Raw genomic sequence first — 19,553 nt, 5'->3', positions numbered from 1 at the left:
ATATACTGACGCTTAATAAGTACCGGTCTGGCCCAGCCTGTGACGGTTCCGCGCCGGCTCCCGGTAGGGGGCGCGCCTCGCGGCCGTAACGCACGGCGCCTCTTAGGCGCACGCGAGCTCCCGGACCTGGCTGCCTCCACTGCGCACGCGCGCCCCGAGGTTGTTGGGTAGGTCCATAATTCCGCGGGGCTTCGCTTTGCGCACGCGCCTTTTAAGGTAGCCTCCGGAAGAAGTGGCGGGGCATTTCCCGCCTGGCCAGGGGACGTGACGCCACGCGCAGCTTGATGACGACATTTCGGCGCTGGGTAGCCGAATGGCGGCCTCCACTCCTGAGTCGAGCAGCGCTATGGGTCCCTCAGGTGAGTGGCGGGAGTCGCGCGCGGTCGGGCCCCTCGTTCCGGCGGCCACCCCGGACCTCCGCCGAAGCCTTCCCCGTTACTACGCGAGCCCCGGGCCTTGGGCCAGCCGGCGGAGGAGCCAAGGGCCGGCCTGCGCCTTCCTGCCGCCTTCCCGCGCGCCTCGCCGCCCCGGTGGGCGCTCGGTTAACGTTCGCTGAACGAGGTGGAGGAGAGAGATCTCGGGGCTCAACAAGCGGCGTGGGGGAGATCGGGAGTGGGTCCCCGCCCGACGCTTTCTCCCCGTGCGGGCCGGCTTTGCGGAGGCTAAGTTAACTCGTCTGGGACTTGCGGGCCCGGTGCGCACTTCACGGGGCGGACGGGAGCGCACCCTGCTTCCAGCGCGCGTCCAGAGGAAGGTCTTGCAAAGAATGGCGCCGACGGGGCGGAGGCTCCCGCGGACGAACCGCGACACCCGGTCGGAAGCCGCTCCTGAAGGCGGTGGGTGTTGACATGGCGGGAGGAAGCGAGGGCTTGGTGCACAGCGCAGAGGGGCGCGCGGAGAGCAAGGGCGGAGAGGTGCTGCTCTCTCCCCGAAACCCCCCTGGTTTGGCGTCCTTCAGCCGATGCCTCTGCAAAGCTTCCTTTGAACGGGAACAGTTTTCACCTCATCATCTCTAAAGCTCTGCCCTTACGCCAACAGGTTAGGATTTTATGCTGCTTTGATCGTTTTGGAGTATTCCCTTGACCACTTGGTTCAGGACTGAAGCGGCTTTTTTTTTTAATGTCTTAAAACCGAAACTGATGATTTAATTAAGAGTTGAACAAAGTTAGTTTTACTGAGCTCAGGTTCGCCTGCTCATCACAGAAAGGCCAGTACTCCAGAGGCATGTGTGGGAAGAAAAGAAAAGTTGCTTAATCTGAAGACAGGCAATCTGGGGAGAAGGCCAACTTGTGTTCCAGAACCAGCTTCAAAGATTCTGCTCAGCCCTGAGAGTTTTTAAAGGGAAAAAGAGGAAGGAATCTCAGCAAATCAAGGCAGGGGGTTAGGTTGTGTGTCATTTTCCACCGCGTGCAGACTGGCTGACTCCTGGTGATCCTTCCCCAGATGTTACCTAGCCCGTGTGGTCCGCCTGCAGAACTGCTGAGGGGAAAGCTGCAGGTGGAGAGCCAGTCATCCTTTTAACTACTGAAGTTTTCATTCCTGTCTCTTCTAATCTAGGAAAGTAATCGACAGGTTGGGTGAGGCATTGTGTGCATTCACTAGAGCAGAAGTCAGGAGTGGTCTCGTTTCTATAATTAGGGTTTTAGGGGAACAGAAATAGACAAACAGGAAAGGGGCAAAATAGCCGCTTACAAAGCCCCACTGTCAGACACCATTCTGTTCCTGTGGGGTCAGGAGCGAAAGTCTGTCTCCTGGAACTCCTTCATGCTTCATTCACAGGGCGCTGGGTTCTCAGAGTGGTGGACGTCCACGTGGGTCTGTTGCATCTCTGCCAACAGTGTTAGCTGCCTGCTCGTGTGTCCGGGCAGAGCAAACCGCAGTGGTTCTACTGCATACAGAGATACAGGTTATTATGAGCAATAGTGTCAGCCCCATTCACTTGAGGCCAGTTCTTTGAATTGTGCCAGCCACAGATGGAGCATCTCCTGTCACGGCTGCAGTCTGGTTGTCATGCAGTTATATATGTACTGCACCAACTCTGGTGGCAGTCGTGGTGTCTGTGAAACAACTCGGAAATGTGCATCAGACACTAGAAGATTCTGTGACTCTACTGTCCTGATCACTCAGTGCTTGAGCCTACTTTTCTGTGGCTCAGGGAGGCCTGGGAGACTTCAGCTATTCTACAAACAAGGCAGGGGACGTGGAGGGGCCTTTGTACTAGGCAGGGGGCACAGGGTTCTGCTCAGTCTCATCAGGAGGTGTTCGTGGTGCCAAGTGGCTAACATGCGTGTCTCCTGTTAGCCTCTCAGCTGACTGCACAGCTCCCCTGAACTCTCCATCCCCGTAGCCACCTCAGTTCCCGGGCCTGGGCGGTGGACAGAGATGTGCCCAGAAGGCCGTAGGCAGCCCACTGGTGGGACTTACATGCTTCCTCTCGCTCAGTCCGAGTCTGGGTATTTTCAGTTTCTGACCTGGGGCCGCAGAGGTAGGATTCTGGAGAGGTCCTCTGGCTTTCTGATGGCCCCTTCAGAGGCTCATTGGTGAAGCTTGCTCATCCCCTCCCTTCATTCTCCGAGGGCACAGGTGGTATGGAGATATGTCCACCTGTGTCTGAGAGATCTGTGGGGGCATCGTGCAGCTGAACCTTGGCTCTGCCACTTACCAGCTGGCTGAGGGCAAGTTACTTACCTTCTCTCTGCCCACATTTCCTTACCTGGACTGACTTTCTAGGGTTGTTGTGAGGATGCATTTTCTTTTTTCGCTTAACATATTTTGCCACTTAAAGCTGCATCCATCTGTCATCTTGTGGTTATGTTTCGGAAATGCAGGCTCAGCTGGGTTCTCTGCTTAGGGTCTCACAAAGCTGAAGTCAGGGTGTTGGCGGGCTTTGCTCTTACTTGGAGGCTCTTGAGAAGAATCTGCTTTCAAGCTTATTCAGGTTGCTGGCCAGAGTCAGTTCTTTGGAATTGTAGAACTCAGGTCCTCGTCTCCTTTCTGGCAATCAGCCAGGATGGCTCTGTGTCTTATGGTTCCCTGACTTGAGACTTTAATCGCATCTGCAAATCCCTTTACAGCCGTACCTAGAGGAGTGTTTGAATAACCAGGACAGGAGTCTTTAGAATTCTGCCTACCGCTGTGGATTAAATGACAAACACATTGAGAGCCCTTGGAACCAGGCTGGGCATGTGGCAAGTGCTGTAGAAGTGTCCCCGAGTGTCCCCCAGGGCTCATCCCCGCAGACGTGGCTCTGGAGCTGGCCACTTGTGAACAGCATCTCTGTAAAGCACGGGGCTTGGCAGCACAGTGTGTGTTAGGTTGTGTACATGTTCTCTCCATGTGAAGCGATGCGGTCTCCCGCTCTGTGGCAGATGCTGAGGTTTTGTCTTTGTCTTTCTTTCCACAGTGGTTTTATAAGTCGGACGCTTTCAACGCTCCCCAGGAGGCTGCCATGGCGTTCCCTCACCCGCAGCAACCCAGCTTCCTGCTGGTAAGAATTCACTGAAGAACTCACCAGTGCTTGTTTTTGGGGCATGTGGTGGAAATAGCACTGGACATGGATTAGAGTCATGGGCTTGGCACTGCCTTCTGTGGTGCAGGACCTCGGGTTTACTCAGCCGCTGAGCCCTGGCTTTCTCACCTACAGGCTGAGTCGATTCAAGTGCCCTTTCCTGTTTCCAGGGTGTAGAGTGGGACAAGTGACAGGATGTACAGCTGAGTCTTCATGTAAATCCTCACACGGAAGTGAGGCATCCTGATGACCATAACTGTTGTCAGTGCAAAGTGGAAGGCCCACTGAGCCAGGACGGCCAGAGTTGCGCTGGTGTTAAACTTGCCTTGAGGCACAGTGAGGCACGTCTCAGTGATGAACATTTCCAGTTTCAGTTCCCAGAACATACATTTTGTGGACATTCTTCCTCGGTGCTCCCTCTAGAGCCAACAGATCTGACCCAGGCCTACACAGCCCGGTCTCTGCCTCTCACTGAGGCACTGCAGACCCCACCCTCTTTTGGAGAGGGACAGGGCCGTAGGTATCCTTGGGCAAAGCTCTCTTGGGTAAAAATCTGGCATTTCCTGCTGATATTCATCTGTTTGCACAGAGGCTTCTTTGTGTAGTCACAATACATGTTGTCCCCCATGCCCCTGACCTGGGCTAGATTTCCCTATTTCTTGTCCTGAATGTTTCCTGGCTTCTCCATCACCTTCGTGATCAGCGTCAGCACTTGGCTGAAGCCACCTGTAGTTTTTATCCCACCCTGTCTCTGAAGGTAACGGATACAGGACATCTGGGGTAAGAGGGCCAGTGACAGCAAGCATCCCCTGTCTGGGCTGGACACTACGGCTCACGATCACCATGCTGTAAATCGTGGGCAGTCAGTCCTGGGGGAAATTTCTAATTGATGTGAGCACCCTGGATTGAGAAGGGGGCCAGCCCCTTGCTGGGGGATTGGGTGGAGGTGAGTTCCGCTCTGATGATGTACAGTGTTCTGGGGTAACTGCAGAGGCTGGGCAGGGGTGTTGGGAGCAAGCCAGGACCCGGCCTCCCCTGGCCGCCTCCCTTAGGCACAGCTAACATGGGAGGTGCTGGGTGGTCAGGCAGTGGTGTGTGTCTCACTCCTGCCCATCACTTGGATTTCAGTTTTGAGTCGAGCCAGAATATCAGCAAAAGCTGCAAGACAAGCACACTCACTTTGGGGGGTTTCTCCTGTCTTCCAGGCCAGCCTGAAAGCTGACTCTATCAATAAGCCCTTTGCACAGCGGTGCCAAGACTTGGTTAAAGTCATTGAGGACTTTCCAGCAAAGGTACAGTCCTGCTGCCGTCTCTTTGGGGTGTGTCTCAGCCACTCCCTGAAGACCTTATTACAGTCCCTGATTTCCATTTCTGAGCATTGCCCCACAGAGAGGCCTGACCCCGTATTGTGACTGTCACATTTGTGACACATTCAGCCACATGATCATCTTGACCAGAGTCTCTTAAGCATGGGTGCTTCTGTCCCATGTGGACACTCGGCAGTGTCTGCAGGCATTTTTAGTTGTCACACGGGGGTGGTACTACTGTCATCGAGTTGGTAGAGGCCAGGCATGCCAGTAACCATCCCCCAGTGCACAGCACAGCCCCCACAACAGAGACATGATCAGCCCAAAATGTCGGCAGTGCCATGGTCGAGGAACCCTGATGTAAGTGCAGAAATCGCGTGTTTACGTCACACCCAGAATCGTCAGAGAGTAAGTGCCAGTAAGTCCAGGAGGCCGGCCTGGATGAGGATGGCCAGAAGTCCAGGGCTTGCTCTGAGGAAGAATGGTGCCATCCTTTTCCATAAAGCTCTCTTAAGAGCAGAAGTTTCCGGCATTGAAAAAAAACCCTTTTAATCACTGCTTGGTTTATTGTAAGGAGTGCTGCTTAGTGAGGCGCGTAACTACGGCAGAAGAATCCAGAGCTGGTCCTGTGGGTGCCGTGGGTGGGTCTGCAGACCAGGGCCAGTGAGGGAGGTGGGTGGTGGGCACCGGTGCTTGGGGAACCTGCCCGAGCCTCACTGCCCACTATTTCAGGAGTTGCACGCCGTGTTCCCGTGGCTGGTGGAGAGCATTTTTGGCAGCTTGGACGGTGTTCTGGTCGGGTGGAACCTCCGCTGCCTGCAGGGCCGGGTGAACCCTGTGGAGCACAGCATCGCCATGGAGTTTCTAGACCCCAGGTAGGGAGGCTCAGCCATGTGGGGCCAGATGCTCCCTCAGGAGGACCTCACTTTTATTTGCTGTTTCTCCAAGCTAAGGAACAGTCAAAGCAAGATGGTTTGTGGTTCATTTGCCTGTTTTTGTTTTCACATTCAGTGGCCCAATGATGAAGCTGGTCTATAAACTTCAAGCTGAGGACTATAAGTTTGACTTCCCCGTCTCCTACCTGCCTGTGAGTCAGCCATGCGGTGAGAGCCGGGCTTGGGCGGAGCACCCTCCATGGGGGCAGCTGCAGCAGTGGTGGGTGGGCAGGGGCTCAAAGGGGCCGTGACAGTGGGTCATTCAGACTCGGCCAGCGGGAGGGCCCACTTGGCTTCTGGCTGAGTGGCAGGGCCATGTGACCGATTGCTTTGTTTTTGCAAGTCCCCAGTCCCGTGGGGGCAGATTAAGGGGTGGGAGGCGGGGTGGGTATGAGAACCAAAGGAGATGGGGTCGCCATGTGCATGTTGGGCTAGGGGGTCGGCTGCTGCCCCACCAGGCGGGTCTGTGAGGATGGAAGCAGGGGTTCGGGGTAAAGGCTTCTCCTCTTGAGTGCAATACAGAGGACAGCGCGGCTCCCATGGGCAGGGTCCGCGTGCTGGTTTCCTCGGCAGCCTCCCTTGGGCCGCCCTGCATGTGGGGTGCCATGCGGAGCCCGCCTCCAGCCCCCTCCCTCTCTCTGCAGGGCCCCGTGAAGGCGTCCATCCAGGAACGCGTGCTCCCCGACAGCCCTCTGTACCACAACAAGGTGCAGTTCCCCCCGGCCGGGGGCCTTGGCCTGCACCTGGCCCTCAGTATCCTTTGTCGGCCCTGCGGGTGGGGAGGCCAGGTGGCCAGCACGATAGCGCCAGGTGGGGCGGCCCAACGGCCCTGCCGTTTGCCTCCTGACTCAGCCCTCAGACCCGTTCGAGTATTACATGTTCTTCTTTGCTTTGAGCCTCATCACTCAGAAGGTATGAGAGGGGCGCCTCAGCGTAGTGCGGGCCCCTGGCCCACAGCTCCTGTTTTCACACAGGGCAAGGGAGCAGGGGAGGGGCCCACGCCAGCTGTCAGCCTGCCTCCCTCTTCCGTCTCCTTCCACCGCCTCCTTTATCTGCGTCCCCACTGCCCCTCCAGCCTTTGCCCTTCAGGCATCCTCACTTACTGAGGACAGGCTGGGGGCAGACTTGGCGGGCGATGTGGGGTGTCTGAGCACCCTGAGTGGCGGTCAGGGAGGCTTCCTGCAGGAGGTGCTCTCTGGGCATGGGGCGAGGTGGGGGTCCAGGGGTGGGGGCACAGGCTGGCCAGGACTAGGGGGTCCACTCAGGCCCTTTGTGTTGGAGACTCCCTCCTAATACTGCCCTGGGTGCTTGATCCGGCCTTGGGGACACATTCTGTATCCTCTGTGCATTAGGAGTTGAGCCTTGTAGTTGCTGGGACAGCGCCCAGGGCCGCACACTAACACAAGTTCTTTCCCCAGCCGCTGCCCGGGGCCCTCCATGTCCGCACTTCAGACTGCGCCTATTTCATCCTGGTGGACAGGTACCTGTCATGGTTCCTGCCCACGGAAGGCAGCGTGCTCCCCCCACTCTCCTCCAGCCCGGGGGGGCCCAGACCCTCACCAGCTCCCAGGTAAGGCTCCCCGGCTCCCCTGGCCCTGGGCCAGCACCTGAGATGGCCTGTCCCACAGCTGGTTAAGGCCTGGTCCTTCCACTGGGGCGTGGCTGGGTCGGAGGGCGTTCGTGGGGACAGCGGTGCCACTCTATCCAGAGCTCTCCAGTTTTTCTTCTGCCTGCGGTTCCCCAGCTCCTCCTGCCCTAGCACGGGCATGTTTTGGTTTTCAGCGGTCATCCCAGAAGCGGCAGGTCCTGTGGCCACCTCGAGGGCCTGGCTCTGTGTTCTGCTCATGACAGCCCTGCCCACACCCAGGGCTGACGGTTTGGAGAGAAAGGCCTTGCGAGCAGGCCCCAGAGGGTCAACCTGCTTGGGAATAAGACTAGTAGGAACCCAGGCCCAGGTCTTTGCTGAGCCAGGGGCCCCGGGATCAGGAGCCTTCTGTGCCTCTGAACAGGAGGGGAGCACGGCCTGCCTCGGTCTGAGCATGAGCTCTTGGCCGACTCACCCCAGGAGACCTTTGTGCCCCGGCAGCTGCTGCCTGTGCTCCCCTGACCTCCAGCCTCGCTAGCCCGCCTCCTTCCTGCCTGCGAGGCTATAGGCAGGCTCTTCTGCAAGTGCCGGCCCACCCACACCTGCTGGCACATGGCCTGCCACTGCCCCAAACTCTAGTGGACAGATGCCCCTGAGGGAAGGGGCTTGCAAGGAGGAGAGTGGAGAGGGCACGGAAGGGGAGAGGCTGCGGCCGAGGGCTCAGGCAGGCAGATCACACGCCCTCAGGCAGAATTCAGCTGCCAGAGGTTTTCTGGGCCTGATCTGGTTTGCTTGTTTTAACATGTAATTTCAGATTTTGAAAGTTGCTACGTGTGACAAAGAACATTCACAGGCCCTTCACCCAGTTGGTTTCCGAGTTGTTTTATTCTCTCTTTATCTGTATGTCTTTTTTCTGGGCCTTTTGAGTTACAGACACGGTGCCCATTGCCTCTTAACGTCTGAGTGTTTTCTGAAAGCGCTTGCATTCTCCTGACCTCCTCACTTTTGCCCAAATCAGCGAGGTGGGTTGCTGCCGGGCCACCATCTAGTCCCCAGACCCCACTCAAGTTTCGACTACTTGGGTCTGTTATGCAGCCGGGATCCAGGCAGGGCTGCTCCCTGCATGCGGCTGTCCCTCTGGTCCCCTTTGGTCTGAAAGGGACCTGGGGCTTTTCCTGACTTTGACAGCTGGGTATGTGCAGAATACCCTCAACCTGGGGTCCCGGGTGTTTGCTCGTGGTGAGGCCCAGGTTGTGTGTTGGGCGGGGAGCCTAGCAGTGGCATCCGTGAGCCCCATTACTGCCGTCACTGGGGCCAAGGAGGTAACGGCCAGGTTTTCCTACCGTAAAGTTAGATAAACACTTTGGCTCTCAGTTAATTAGCCAGGGCGATTCAGTGGGAAGACATGAGCCCATGCCACTGTCACAGTGCCGGCGGCCCCCGGTGGTCCTCGGCCAAATCAGCTGTGAGTAGGGGTGGGTTCCTAGTTTCATGACTGCTGCGTGTGGTCACAGGCACTTTGGAAGAAAGGCTCTTCTCTTCTGGCTGTTCATTCACACGTATCCATGGGGGCTTAGGGGTCACCGGAGGGCCCCACGGGGTGTGCTTGTCAGTGCAGCCGGGGCTGAGGTCCAGGTCACCCCGTTACACCCATTCCTCGGTCTCCCTCAGGACGCCAGCCGTGCCTTTTGCCTCCTACGGCCTGCATCACACCAGTCTCCTGAAGCGACACATCTCTCACCAGACGTCCGTGAACGCAGACCCCGCCTCCCACGAGATCTGGAGGTCAGAGACGCTGCTCCAGGTGAGCCACGGCGGCCCTTCTTTGCTTCTGATTCACATAAACTGCTCAGCTGCCGCCCACGTGGGGGCAGCGGCCTGGAGACCCCCCTCAGTCAAGGCGGCTCTCAGTCGTTAGTGTCTCTGCTGTGACATTGGAAGCAGACGAGGAGGAGCTTGCCACCTGTCTCACGCATGTGTCACTTGCAATGTCTTCACCCCGGAGCCTCTCCACAGAGCCCTGTTTTGTTTTCCTCATGATGTGATTGCTGCTCTTTCTGGCCAGTGGCTCCTGTGAACCTCTCCCCAGCGCACCTCGCCTCTCTGAGCACTCCGGTGTGGTTGGGGAGGTTTCCCGTGATCACCGTCTTGTGGGTGCTAAGTTCTGCGGCAGCAGCATCTTTAGGACATGCCTGGGGAGGGCCTCCCCTAGTTGGCAGGCCGCGTCCCCTCCGCTCACGGGCTCCCAGCGGAGGCAGCAGGCCCGTGTCCGCCCTCCTGCGGCTCCAGGCTCTCCTGCGGCGCCAGGAGAGACTCCACTAGTTCTGGCACCAGCTTCTGAGGCTGAGTGTGTAGCCACCAGCATTGTTGAGAGCCTGGGGTGGGGGTAAGATGGGGTCCTAGTTTTCTTTTTTTGAATTATGATAAAATAACATGTTAAATTTAAGCCTTAACTATTTAAAAGCGTGTGGTTGTACTTGGGTTGTCTTGATGGATCTAGGGAACTATGCCTGTCAAGCAGTGGCTCCTCACTCCCCTCCCGCCAGCCCCCAGCAGCCACCATCTATGTCCCTGTGCACCTGGCTCCTCAGGGAACCTGTGTGAGTGGGATCATGCTTTGCTCCTGACGAGTGATCGATGTCACTTAGCCTGGTGTCTCCAAGGTTCCTCCACGGCGTGGCATGTTCAGCTTCCTTCCCTGGTGGAGCTGTGTGTTTGTATAGAGCATTTTGTTTATCTGTGCATGTGGTGGACACTGGGGTTGCTTCCACCTCTTGGCTGTTGTGAATAGTGCTGCTGTGAACACGGGTGTACAGATACCTCTTTAAGACCCTGCTTTCAGTTCTTTTGAGTGTACTTGAGAAGTGGAGTTGCTGGACTGGGTGATAATTCTGCTAAATTTTTTGAGGATCCCCATGCTGTCCCATTTTGGATGTCCCACCAGCCAGTGCTCAGGGGTCCAATTTCCCCACCTCCTCACCACACCCATTATTTTCTGGTTTTTGACAGTAGCCGTCCTGATGGGCGGGAGGTTGGATGTGGTTGTGGTCAGGACTCGCTCTGCCCTAGTGGTGTGCCATGTTGAGCAGCGTTTCCCGTCCTTATGGGCCTCGTGTCCACGTGTGTATCTGCTTGGAGAGATGTCTCTTTGAGCCCTTCGCCCATTTTCGAATTGGATTGGTTTTTTGTTGTTAGAGTTCAGACCTTATCTACATTCTGGATATTAACCTTTTGTCAGATACTTGAGTTGCAAATGTTTTCCCCCAGTGTGTGATCTGCCTTCTTATTACGTATATAGTGTCTTTTGAAGCACAAAGGTTTTAATTTTCATGAAGTCCAACTTGTCAATTTTCTCCTTTGTTGCCTGTGCTTTCAGAGTCATATCTGAGAAATCATTGCCAAATCCAGTGTTGTGAAGCATTGTCCCATGCTTTTGTTTGAAAGTTTTATAGTTTTGGCGCTTTTATTTAGGTGTCTGATCTATTTTGAGTTGTTCCTTGTTTACGATGCGAGGTGAGGGCCCGCCTGCCCTCACTGGAGCGGGGAGGTCCTGCTTTCCCAGCAGCATGTGTTCAGAAGACTGTTCTTTTCCCCCGCGGTGTGGTCTTGACGCCCTGCTCAGAGATCCTTTGACCCACTAATGCTCTTCTGCAGGTTTTTGTTGAGATGTGGCTTCATCATTACTCCTTGGAGATGTACCAGAAGATGCAGTCCCCGCACGCCAAGGTAGGTTCCCCGCCTTTCCCTCTTGCCTCCTGCTCCGGCCCCCGTGGTCCTCACGCTCCCCTTGGATGCTGCGCCGCCAGGGCTGGTGCTGGGCGCTGGGCTTGCACCCTGGCAGCTGGAGGCCTGGCCTCTAGGGGGCCTCCCCGGGCTACTTGCAGAGCCCCTCCCTGGCAGCAGGAACCGGTGAGGTTGTGTTCGTGCTCCGGGATGTGGGAGCCTTAGAGGCCTCTAGGAGTCATGTCCGGGGCTGTCCCCTCTGCCATCACAGTGCCTCTGCTTTCCTGTCGAGGTGGTGCCTGGCGGCCCCCTTGATGGTGGGTTGGGTCTGACACCCTGCTGCACGTGGCCTGGCCTATCTCCTCCTCCTTGCCTTCCCCCGTTCCTTTCTGGGCTGCTTCCCTGTGTGCAGAGGTGTGGAGTCCCTGGCACCCTCCCGAGTTGCTGTCCCCGGGCCCCCAGGCCCCTGGACCCGTCTGGGTGGAGCAGTTCTATCAGTGAGAGGCAGCGGCGCCCAGACCCACACCCCGTGAGACTTCGGTCCACACTTTCTGTGCGTCAGTTGGCTCTTTAGACTGCTTTCTCCACCACCAGATGGAGTTCTCAAGAGCTTCCTCAAGAGTTAAAGGATCTGTGGGTTCAAACTGAGAGCAGTGGCCTGTAACCTTCCCTCTGATTCCGGGGGAGGTGGTGGTTCTCCCGCAGCAGCCAGGCCCGCAGCCCCAGCGCTCTGCCCAGCCACGTGGAGGGTAGGGCACGGCCCCCAGTGCTGCTGTCCCAGTGTGGGGTGCCCCAGTCTCCTTCAGGGGGAGCCTGGACTCCACCCGGGCCTCTCCGGTCACAAAGCGCCTGCCCTGCCTGCTTCCAAAGTGGTCTTGCTGCGTGTTCCTGCAGGGGCGCCGCGGCCGGGGCTGCCTTCCCCGCGGGGTCCAGGGGGCTCACTCGGCCCCCGTGTGTGGCTTGGTCTCATGGAGGCTGAAGCCACTGAGCCCCAGGAAGCTCACCGCTTCAGTCTTCAGCAGTAGACCTGCCAGCCAGAGGCCTTCCGGGCTGCATGTCCTGGGGGATCCGCGTCCACACGTGAGGGTCTGTCCCCTGCTTCCCCTGGTCTCTGAGAGCTGCTCAGAGTGACTGGCGGGGCTGGGGTACCACGACGGCTCTGCCAGGCACCCAGCTGCCCTTTGCCTCCTGTTGAGACAGAAAAACAAAACCTGAGAGAGTGGGGTGTGTGGGAAGCCGGGAGCAGCACCCATGGGGCCTGCTTGGTCCGAGGCCCCTGCTGTCTCTCCAGGCCTGCCCTGGGCCTCGTGGAAATCCAGAAACCCTTGCCAGCTGGGTGTCACCCTGGGGCCACTGCTTCCCTGGTTTTCCAGTTGCAGGGATACAGCTCGTCCTCAGTGCGTCCGTGGCTGGGCTGGGTCCCGGGCATGTGCTATATCCTGAGGGGGGCTCCTGGAGGGGCTGGTGGGCAGGAAGGATGGCCACAGGCCAGGGCTGGGACCCAAGGGGGACCATGGTCTCCCCAGTTCCTTGCTGAGAGTAGGGCTGAGCCCCGGGTCTGGCCCAGAGGAAGGCATGAAGGGCCAGCACCTCCTGGCCATGCCCCTCCCGCCCTGGCCCTGCGTGTCTCTGGCTGTGCCTGTCTCTCCAGCCTCTCCCGGGGAAGCATGGCACCCAGGCGGGGAGGCCTGGCCCTCGCGGGGAGGGCTGTGTGCTGGGGACGGCTCTGGCTGCGCTTGGCTGAGGGGGCTGCTTCCGTAGGCTGTGGTGCTGTGGGGGGGGGTGGAGGGTCCCAGCCTCAGGCCTCTGGATGTGTGTGGCCAGCGTCTCAGGGGCTCCCGCCCTGGGGACTGAGGAGAGGCTCTGCATATGAGGACGAGGCTGGTCTCCCTAGACTCAGGACCAGTGAGTGTTGGCGCCACCTTTAACCATTTCTGGGAAGTGGGGCACTGAGCCTGTGCAGAGAGTCTTTCAGGAGGGGGCACTGTTGGGTCTCAGAATTGATCACGTCACGTGTTGATAAATTTCCTCTCTGGACAACCCAAGAAGTCCAATAATTGACATTTTTCTCTTCTGAACAGAGGCCTCCGTCTAGAACTGGCCTCTCAAAGTCCAAGCCATGGGCCTTGGTGACCGGCAGCATGGCCCAGGGAGGTGCCCTGTGGGCTGCCGTAGGGACCCTGAGGGTCCGGAGGGGAGAGCCTTGGGGGCCTGAGGCTGCAGGGCTGTGCTGGTTTGGATTTTCACTGATGTGCTTTTGTTTTTGTTTTTTGTTTTTTTCTCCCTACCTCTGGGCTCCCTCTCACTTGTTTCTTTCTCTCCCCTCCTCCTTCCCCCTCCCGTCCTCTCCTCTGCTGCGTCTCTCAGCTGGAGGTTCTGCACTACCGACTCAGTGTCTGCAGCGCCCTCCACAGCCCTGCCCAACCCAGCCTCCAGGCCCTCCACGCCCACCAAGTACTGGCCACTCTGGTTTTGTTCCCTTTGACCCCTGCCCTGCGGTATAAGCCCTAGAGCACACGTCCGTGCCGTGGTAATGCGAGGAGCTGGCTGGGGTGCTGCAGAGCCAGGCCCGCATGCGGAGGGGTGATCTGGGTATGGGGTGCGCGGCCAAGTGACAGAGTAAGGCAGGACCCACCTGGCTATATGGGGTCACCGAAGCTGCCTGGCCCAACCCCAAGCCAGCCAAGGTGTCGCAATGCCTCAGTGCCGGACTCCATGCTTGGCCCTGGTTCAAGGGGGCAAAATAGTGTGGCCTTTGCAGCGGCCCGGCTCTCCCCGCAGACAGGCCTGGACATGGAAACTGGCCGAGGACGGGAGGCCCAGGGGTGCATGGGTGGCACAGCCCTAGCCTCTAGTGGACCTGTGCTCGGTGACCTCATGGAGGTTGCAGTCTGTTTAGGCAGAAGTGACAAGTGACAGATTTGAGGTCAGCAAGTTGGAGTTCAGAACTGCAGGGTGTTTAGGGCCAGCGGGATCTGGAAGTTTGCTGCTCCAGGCCGTGACCGCTGGGAAGTCTGGGTGGAAACCTGTCTGGAGCTGTGCGCACGGCCAGGGCTCTGTCTGGTTCCCCCTACTTGAGAACAGATGACAAATCATGCTCCATTCCTGCGCAGAAGCTGCAGCGAGGGGAGGGAACGTTCCAGAAGGGTCCACGTGGGCAGGCCTCTTGCAAAATGGGGTGCCACTCCAGGCTCTGCTGGGGACGTCCTCACCCAGCTAAGAGTGAGTTCCCTGCCTTCACCTCCGCAGCCGGAGGCCGGCCCGTGAGAAGGGCCTGGGAAAGTGCCTGTGGCAGAGGCATGTGCAGCTGTGGCCAGAGGCTCCTGGGGGCACAGGTCTCAGGAGGGTGAGCTAGACGCACAGTGTTTTGACCTGATAGCGTGGAGAGAAAACAGTCCAGCAGGGCTTCATTGTGGTTGCTGGGCCGTGCAGCAGGGAGCCTGGCCCCTGGAAACCTGGAAGAGAGGGGTGCGGGGCCAGGAGTGGAGCTGCATTCTGCCTGGCACCGAAGCCTGGTGGTCTTTTATTACTACTGAAGTGTCTTCCCCAAAACACTGCAGACTCATTGTGTAGACTTAACTTTCAGAAGAAAGTTATCTCCTGCCCTTGGGTTGTGGAGGCATTTCTGTGACAGGGAGGCCACGTGGACGGGGCCCTGGAGCTTGGAGCAAGGCTTCCTGGGCTGGAGGCCAGGCCTGCACCAGTCCCAGCTATGCTTACATGGGGGTGAGGCTGCCAAGAGCTCCTACAAGTCTGTCAAAGCCCCTTGGGGGCAACGAGTGCGGAGAGAGTGTCTGGACGCCGGGAGCCGGCAGCCACGGGTCCTGCCTTCCCACGAGTCCTCCGTTGGGGCCAGGTCTCAAAAGTCCTACTGGACTCATGGATCCAGAGTTCTGCTCACAGGATTGAGGTGGTTGTGTTGACCCCAGGTCCACAAGGGGCGAGGTGGGCAGATGGGAGGGTTCACCTGGAAAGGGGAAGCCGGGGGGCTGGGAGCCCTCTGCACTACACCTGGGCGGTGGGTGGGGACCCTGGGTCCAGGTCCGGGTGAAACGCGGGTGAAACCCTTGCTGCTGGTCCTCGCGGACCTGGGCGGCAGCAGTGGCCCAAGCCGCCCTCGGAAGCACTACGAAGGGGTGTGCAGGGCTCCGAGAGGAACTTGGCAGAGCTTCAGCTCTAGTGGCCGGGTAAGGGGCACCTTGTGGCTCTCAGGTCCTATGGGGGGAGAGGCTGGCCGGGGTGGCGGGCCCGGTGCTAATGCCCCCCTGCCCCCCCAGGAGTCCTTCATGCCTACGGAGGAGCACGTGCTGGTGGTGCGGCTGCTGCTGAAACACCTGCATGCCTTCGCCAACAGCCTGCGGCCTGAGCAGGTCTCCCCCTCCGCCCACTCTCATGCCACTAGCCCTCTGGAGGAGTTTAAACGGTGCGTCCCCTTGCCCTCCCGGCTGCCCCTCAGGCTGCTTTGCCTCCAGGCTGGCCTGGGAGAGGCTCTGTCTCTTCGCCCTCTTTCCCCTTCCTCCCCTGTGGAAAGAAGGCAGGCTCAGCTCTGCACTGCTCCCTCCCCAGGCGGGTGAGGACAGGGGCCTGAATCCCAAGCCACCAGGGTCCAGCAGAGCGGGCAACTGGTGTGGCTGAGCCCGGCTCAGGGGCTCACTGGGTCAGCCACATGCATGTTGTGTGTCCTCGAGACACACTCCAACCTTCTGAACCTCGGATTCTTTCTCTGAGGAATGGGGCTAGAACAGAGGTCCTTGACCCCAGGGTTGCCTGGCACTCCCCTTGCATGGCCGGGCTCCCCTGTGAGGTGACCCTGCCCACCGCTCCCTTCCCCTGCAGGGCCGCCATCCCCAGGTTTGTCCAGCAGAAGCTCTACCTCTTCCTGCAGCACTGCTTCGGCCACTGGCCCCTGGACGCATCCTTCCGAGCTGTGAGTTGTCGGCCCCTTGCCTCTGCCCTCTGTGTGCCCTGGTGAGGGAGGTCCGGTACAGATGAGGGAGGGAGGCCTTGGTGGGTGCACTGTTCTGTCCGTTTGGGGGTCCTGCCAGCCCCGACCTTGAACTCAGCTGTCCATGCAGGGCAGGTTCCCTCCCTCTGGTGGGGGAACCGTGCTGGGTGATCTATTCTGAAGGGCCAGGTGTCCTGAGGGTACACAGGTCCTCCCATATCCACCTGGGCACCACCTACCAGCCCACGCATTTCCCCAGGTCTTGGAGATGTGGCTAAGCTACCTGCAGCCCTGGAGGTACGCGCCTGAGAAGCAGGTTCAGAGCAGCGACAGCCAGGCCCGGAGCGTGTCGGAGCGATGGTGAGCCCAGCACCCATCCCCCGCCCCTGGGGGTACCTGCATCGGGCCTCCTGGGGCTCCTCCCTGAGGTTCTGCCGGTGGGGGCGTCTTGCCTGGGCCCCAGGATGGATCTCCTAGGGGAGCAGCGGGAGTTTCTGTCCTTCTGTCCCTTTGCCACGTCACCTGAGGCAAACTGCCCCTCAGCCCTTCCTTGCCAGCTCTGCGTTGCACCCCCCACCGACTCCCCTGTGCACCCTCAGGGCCCTGGCTAACCTTCAACACTCAGCCTTGGTCCTCAGAAAGGGCCTCATCCTGGGGAGGGTTCTGTCCTCGGGGTCTCTGTCTCTCCTCAGCCCCTATTTGTGATGCCCACCTGGCCCCCAGGGCACCCTTCGTGCAGGACAACCTGCTCCTGTACACCAAGCTCTTCCTGGGCTTCCTGAGCCGTGCGCTGCGCACCGACCTAGTCAGCCCCAAGAACGCGCTCATGGTTTTCCGAGTGGCCAAGGTCTTCGCTCAGCCCAGCCTGGCCGAGATGATCCAGCGAGGTGAGGTGCCACCAGCAGGGGGGGTGGGAGGGGGGCACACCGCACGGTCTCCGCCCCTCAGGACCCTAGTTCTAGTGCGCACTCTGCTCAGAAGCTGCGGGGGGGCCGCGTGCTCTGTGCCCTTGGAGTGGAAGCCAGACTCCATCCCGCCATCCAGGTGAGCAGCTGTTCCTGGAGCCTGAGCTTGGCATCCCCCACCGCCAGCACCGCCTCTTCACGGCACCTGCGCTCACCGGCAGCTTCCTGTCCTCGTGGCCACCGGCCATCAGTGACACCTCCTTGAAGGTGAAGAGCCATGTGTACAGCCTGGAGGGCCAGGACTGCAAGTACACCCCAATGTTCGGGCCCGAGGTCCGGACGCTGGTGAGTGCACTGGGCCCAGCTGGGCTCTGGGACTGTGAGCCCAGGAGGCACAGGCATTTCAGAAAAGAGGGACGATGGGGGCTGGGGTGGGCACTTGAATTGTCTTCTCATAGAGGTAACATCTGTTAGAAAGTGCACCTTAGTCTTTAAATTTCATCCTGTGGTCACTGGGGGCCGGGTGCCTGAATGCCCGCCCGCCTGCAGGTGCTGCGCCTGGCCCAGCTCATCACGCAGGCCAAGCAGACCGCCAAGTCCCTCTCCGACCAGTACGGGGAGAGCACAGCCAGCCGCTCCTTCCTGTCCTGGCTGGGCTTCAGCCCCGCAGACCCCTACGGTGCCTACCCAGCCAACGACCTGGACGAGATGGGGCAGGACAGCGTCCGCAAGACAGATGAGTACCTGGAGAAGGCCCTGGAGTACCTGTGCCAGGTGTTCCGGGTACGCCCTGGGCCCGCCCGTGTTTGAGGCCCAGTGGTGGGCGGGGGCGGTGCACTCCCTCCCGTGGAAACTGAGAGCAGGTTTCTCCCGACAGCTCAGTGAGGCCCAGCTGGCTCAGCTCACGCTCGCCCTGGGGACGGCCCAGGATGAGAGCGGCAAGAAGCAGCTGCCAGACTGCATTGTGGGTGAGGACGGGCTCATCCTGACGCCGCTGGGCCGGTACCAGGTGAGGCCACGTCCTGCGCCCCCCCCGCCCAAGGCAGAGGCTGCAGCACCAGGCAGTCCTGGGCTCACGTCTGCTGCTTTCAGATCATCAACGGCCTGAGGCGCTTCGAGGTCGAGTACCAGGGGGACTCGGAGCTGCAGCCCATCCGCAGCTATGAGGTCGCCGGCCTGGTCCGCCTGCTGTTCCGGCTCTCCTCCGCCATCAACCGCAGGGTGAGTGGGGCCGCCCACACCCCAGCCCACCCGCCAGCCCGCCCACCCGGGGAGCGCCCGCCAGCGTAGCCGTCTCTTTCTAGTTCGCAGGCCAGATGGCAGCCCTATGCTCACGGGCTGACTTCCTCGGCAGCTTCTGTCGCTACCACCTCCTGGAGCCCGGGCTGTCGGACAGGCACCTGCTGAGCCCCGTGGGGCGGGGGCGGGCAGCCAGCCGTGCCCGGGGCCCCCGGCTCAGCCTGCGCTTCCTGGGCAGCTACCGGACGCTGCTGTCCCTGCTGCTGGCCTTCTTCGTGGCCTCTCTGTTCTGCGTCGGGCCCCTGCTCTGCACCCTGCTCCTCACACTCGGCTACGTCCTCTATGCCCTGGCCATGACGCTGCTGACCGAGCGCGGCAAGCTGCACCAGCCCTGACTGCTGCCCAGCTGCTGTCCCCGGGCACCCCTAGGCTGCTGGAGCCCCAGACCTGTCACCTTCACCCCAGGGGCACTTCCTGCAGCCTCAGAACCATCTGGAAGAGCCTGGAAGGCTGGGCAGGGAGGGAGCTGTGTCCACAGGCCGTGAGCCCTGCAGGGCGGGCAGCGTTGGGCAGACAGCCCGCTGGCTGTGGGCCTTCTCTGGAGGCCCCGCCGTGAGCGGCCTTTCTCCTTTCACTCGTGACGCCGAGGAACTCAGGGTGTCCAGGGGGCCTTTGGCCTCAGCCCTCACCGACCTCAAGTGGGCAGTGCGACACCAGGACAGGAGCCCACCTCTGGCTCCAGAGGAGAACCAGCCCTAAAAGAGACGCCTAAGAAAACATAGTGGTTCTCTTCTGATTCTGGGTTTTAAAGCTCATTTTGTCGCATTTGGCAAAGCAAGGGCCACCCTCCACCACGTGCTCCCAGCAGCTCCAAGTCTGGGCCACACATCTGCTTTTCTGGGGAAGAGACCCTCCCGGAGCACAGATGCTCCGTGGGTGAGGGCCTGCCTGCACCTCCCTTCCGGCCCTGAGCCATCAAGCGGGTCATCGCCTTGTCTGTGTGGACCCTGGTCCTGTGGGCAGGCGGAAGGAGCGTGGCAGGGTGCTGGCTTCCGGCCTACAACCAGAGGATCAGAGATAAAGTCAAGTGGTTACAGACACAGCAACCTTTTGGTAGCATGTAAATATTCGAAGTGCACGACAGTTACCTGTTCACTGTGAGTTATCCTCACAGCAAGTCAGCGCACCTTTCACTGTACAGACAACTGGGGGACAACAGTTCAACTGTCATTTTTAAAAGCCTTTGTTTTTGGTGGGTGGTTTTTTAAGTTTTAAAACCGTAAATGTTGGGCTTTGTATTTTGATGTAAACCCTGATGGCATTTGGGGCCTGTGACCAAAAACCAACCAAACTTGTAACCAACCACCGATCTGAATAAACCCATTCTTGGTCCCAAGTCGTGTGGT

The 19,553-nt window shown here is 59.3% G+C and overlaps 1 protein-coding gene across 2 annotated transcripts; it reads left to right on the top strand.

Annotated features, from left to right (window-relative positions):
• The first annotated feature begins 115 nt into the window (after positions 1-115).
• Positions 116-19,543, top strand: SMPD4 (sphingomyelin phosphodiesterase 4). Of its 2 annotated transcripts, XM_072953634.1 has the most exons (20): positions 116-359; positions 3,404-3,487; positions 4,714-4,800; positions 5,548-5,690; positions 5,827-5,902; positions 6,395-6,503; positions 6,610-6,662; positions 7,169-7,320; positions 9,007-9,139; positions 10,990-11,061; positions 13,426-13,512; positions 15,336-15,481; positions 15,895-15,985; positions 16,263-16,363; positions 16,727-16,895; positions 17,053-17,253; positions 17,458-17,691; positions 17,786-17,917; positions 18,001-18,129; positions 18,213-19,543. In XM_072953634.1, the coding sequence occupies exons 1-20, from the start codon at positions 285-287 to the stop codon at positions 18,540-18,542; spliced, it is 2,604 nt and encodes an 867-aa protein (XP_072809735.1). In that variant the 5' UTR covers positions 116-284; the 3' UTR covers positions 18,543-19,543. The 2 variants fall into 2 exon arrangements, with proteins under 2 accessions (XP_072809735.1, XP_072809736.1); XM_072953635.1 differs by lacking the exon at positions 13,426-13,512.
• The last annotated feature ends 10 nt before the right edge of the window (positions 19,544-19,553 follow it).

This window comes from Vicugna pacos, chromosome 32 (assembly GCF_048564905.1).
Source record: "Vicugna pacos chromosome 32, VicPac4, whole genome shotgun sequence".
Lineage (NCBI taxonomy): Eukaryota > Metazoa > Chordata > Mammalia > Artiodactyla > Camelidae > Vicugna > Vicugna pacos.
This window is presented reverse-complemented; position numbering and strand designations above follow the sequence as displayed.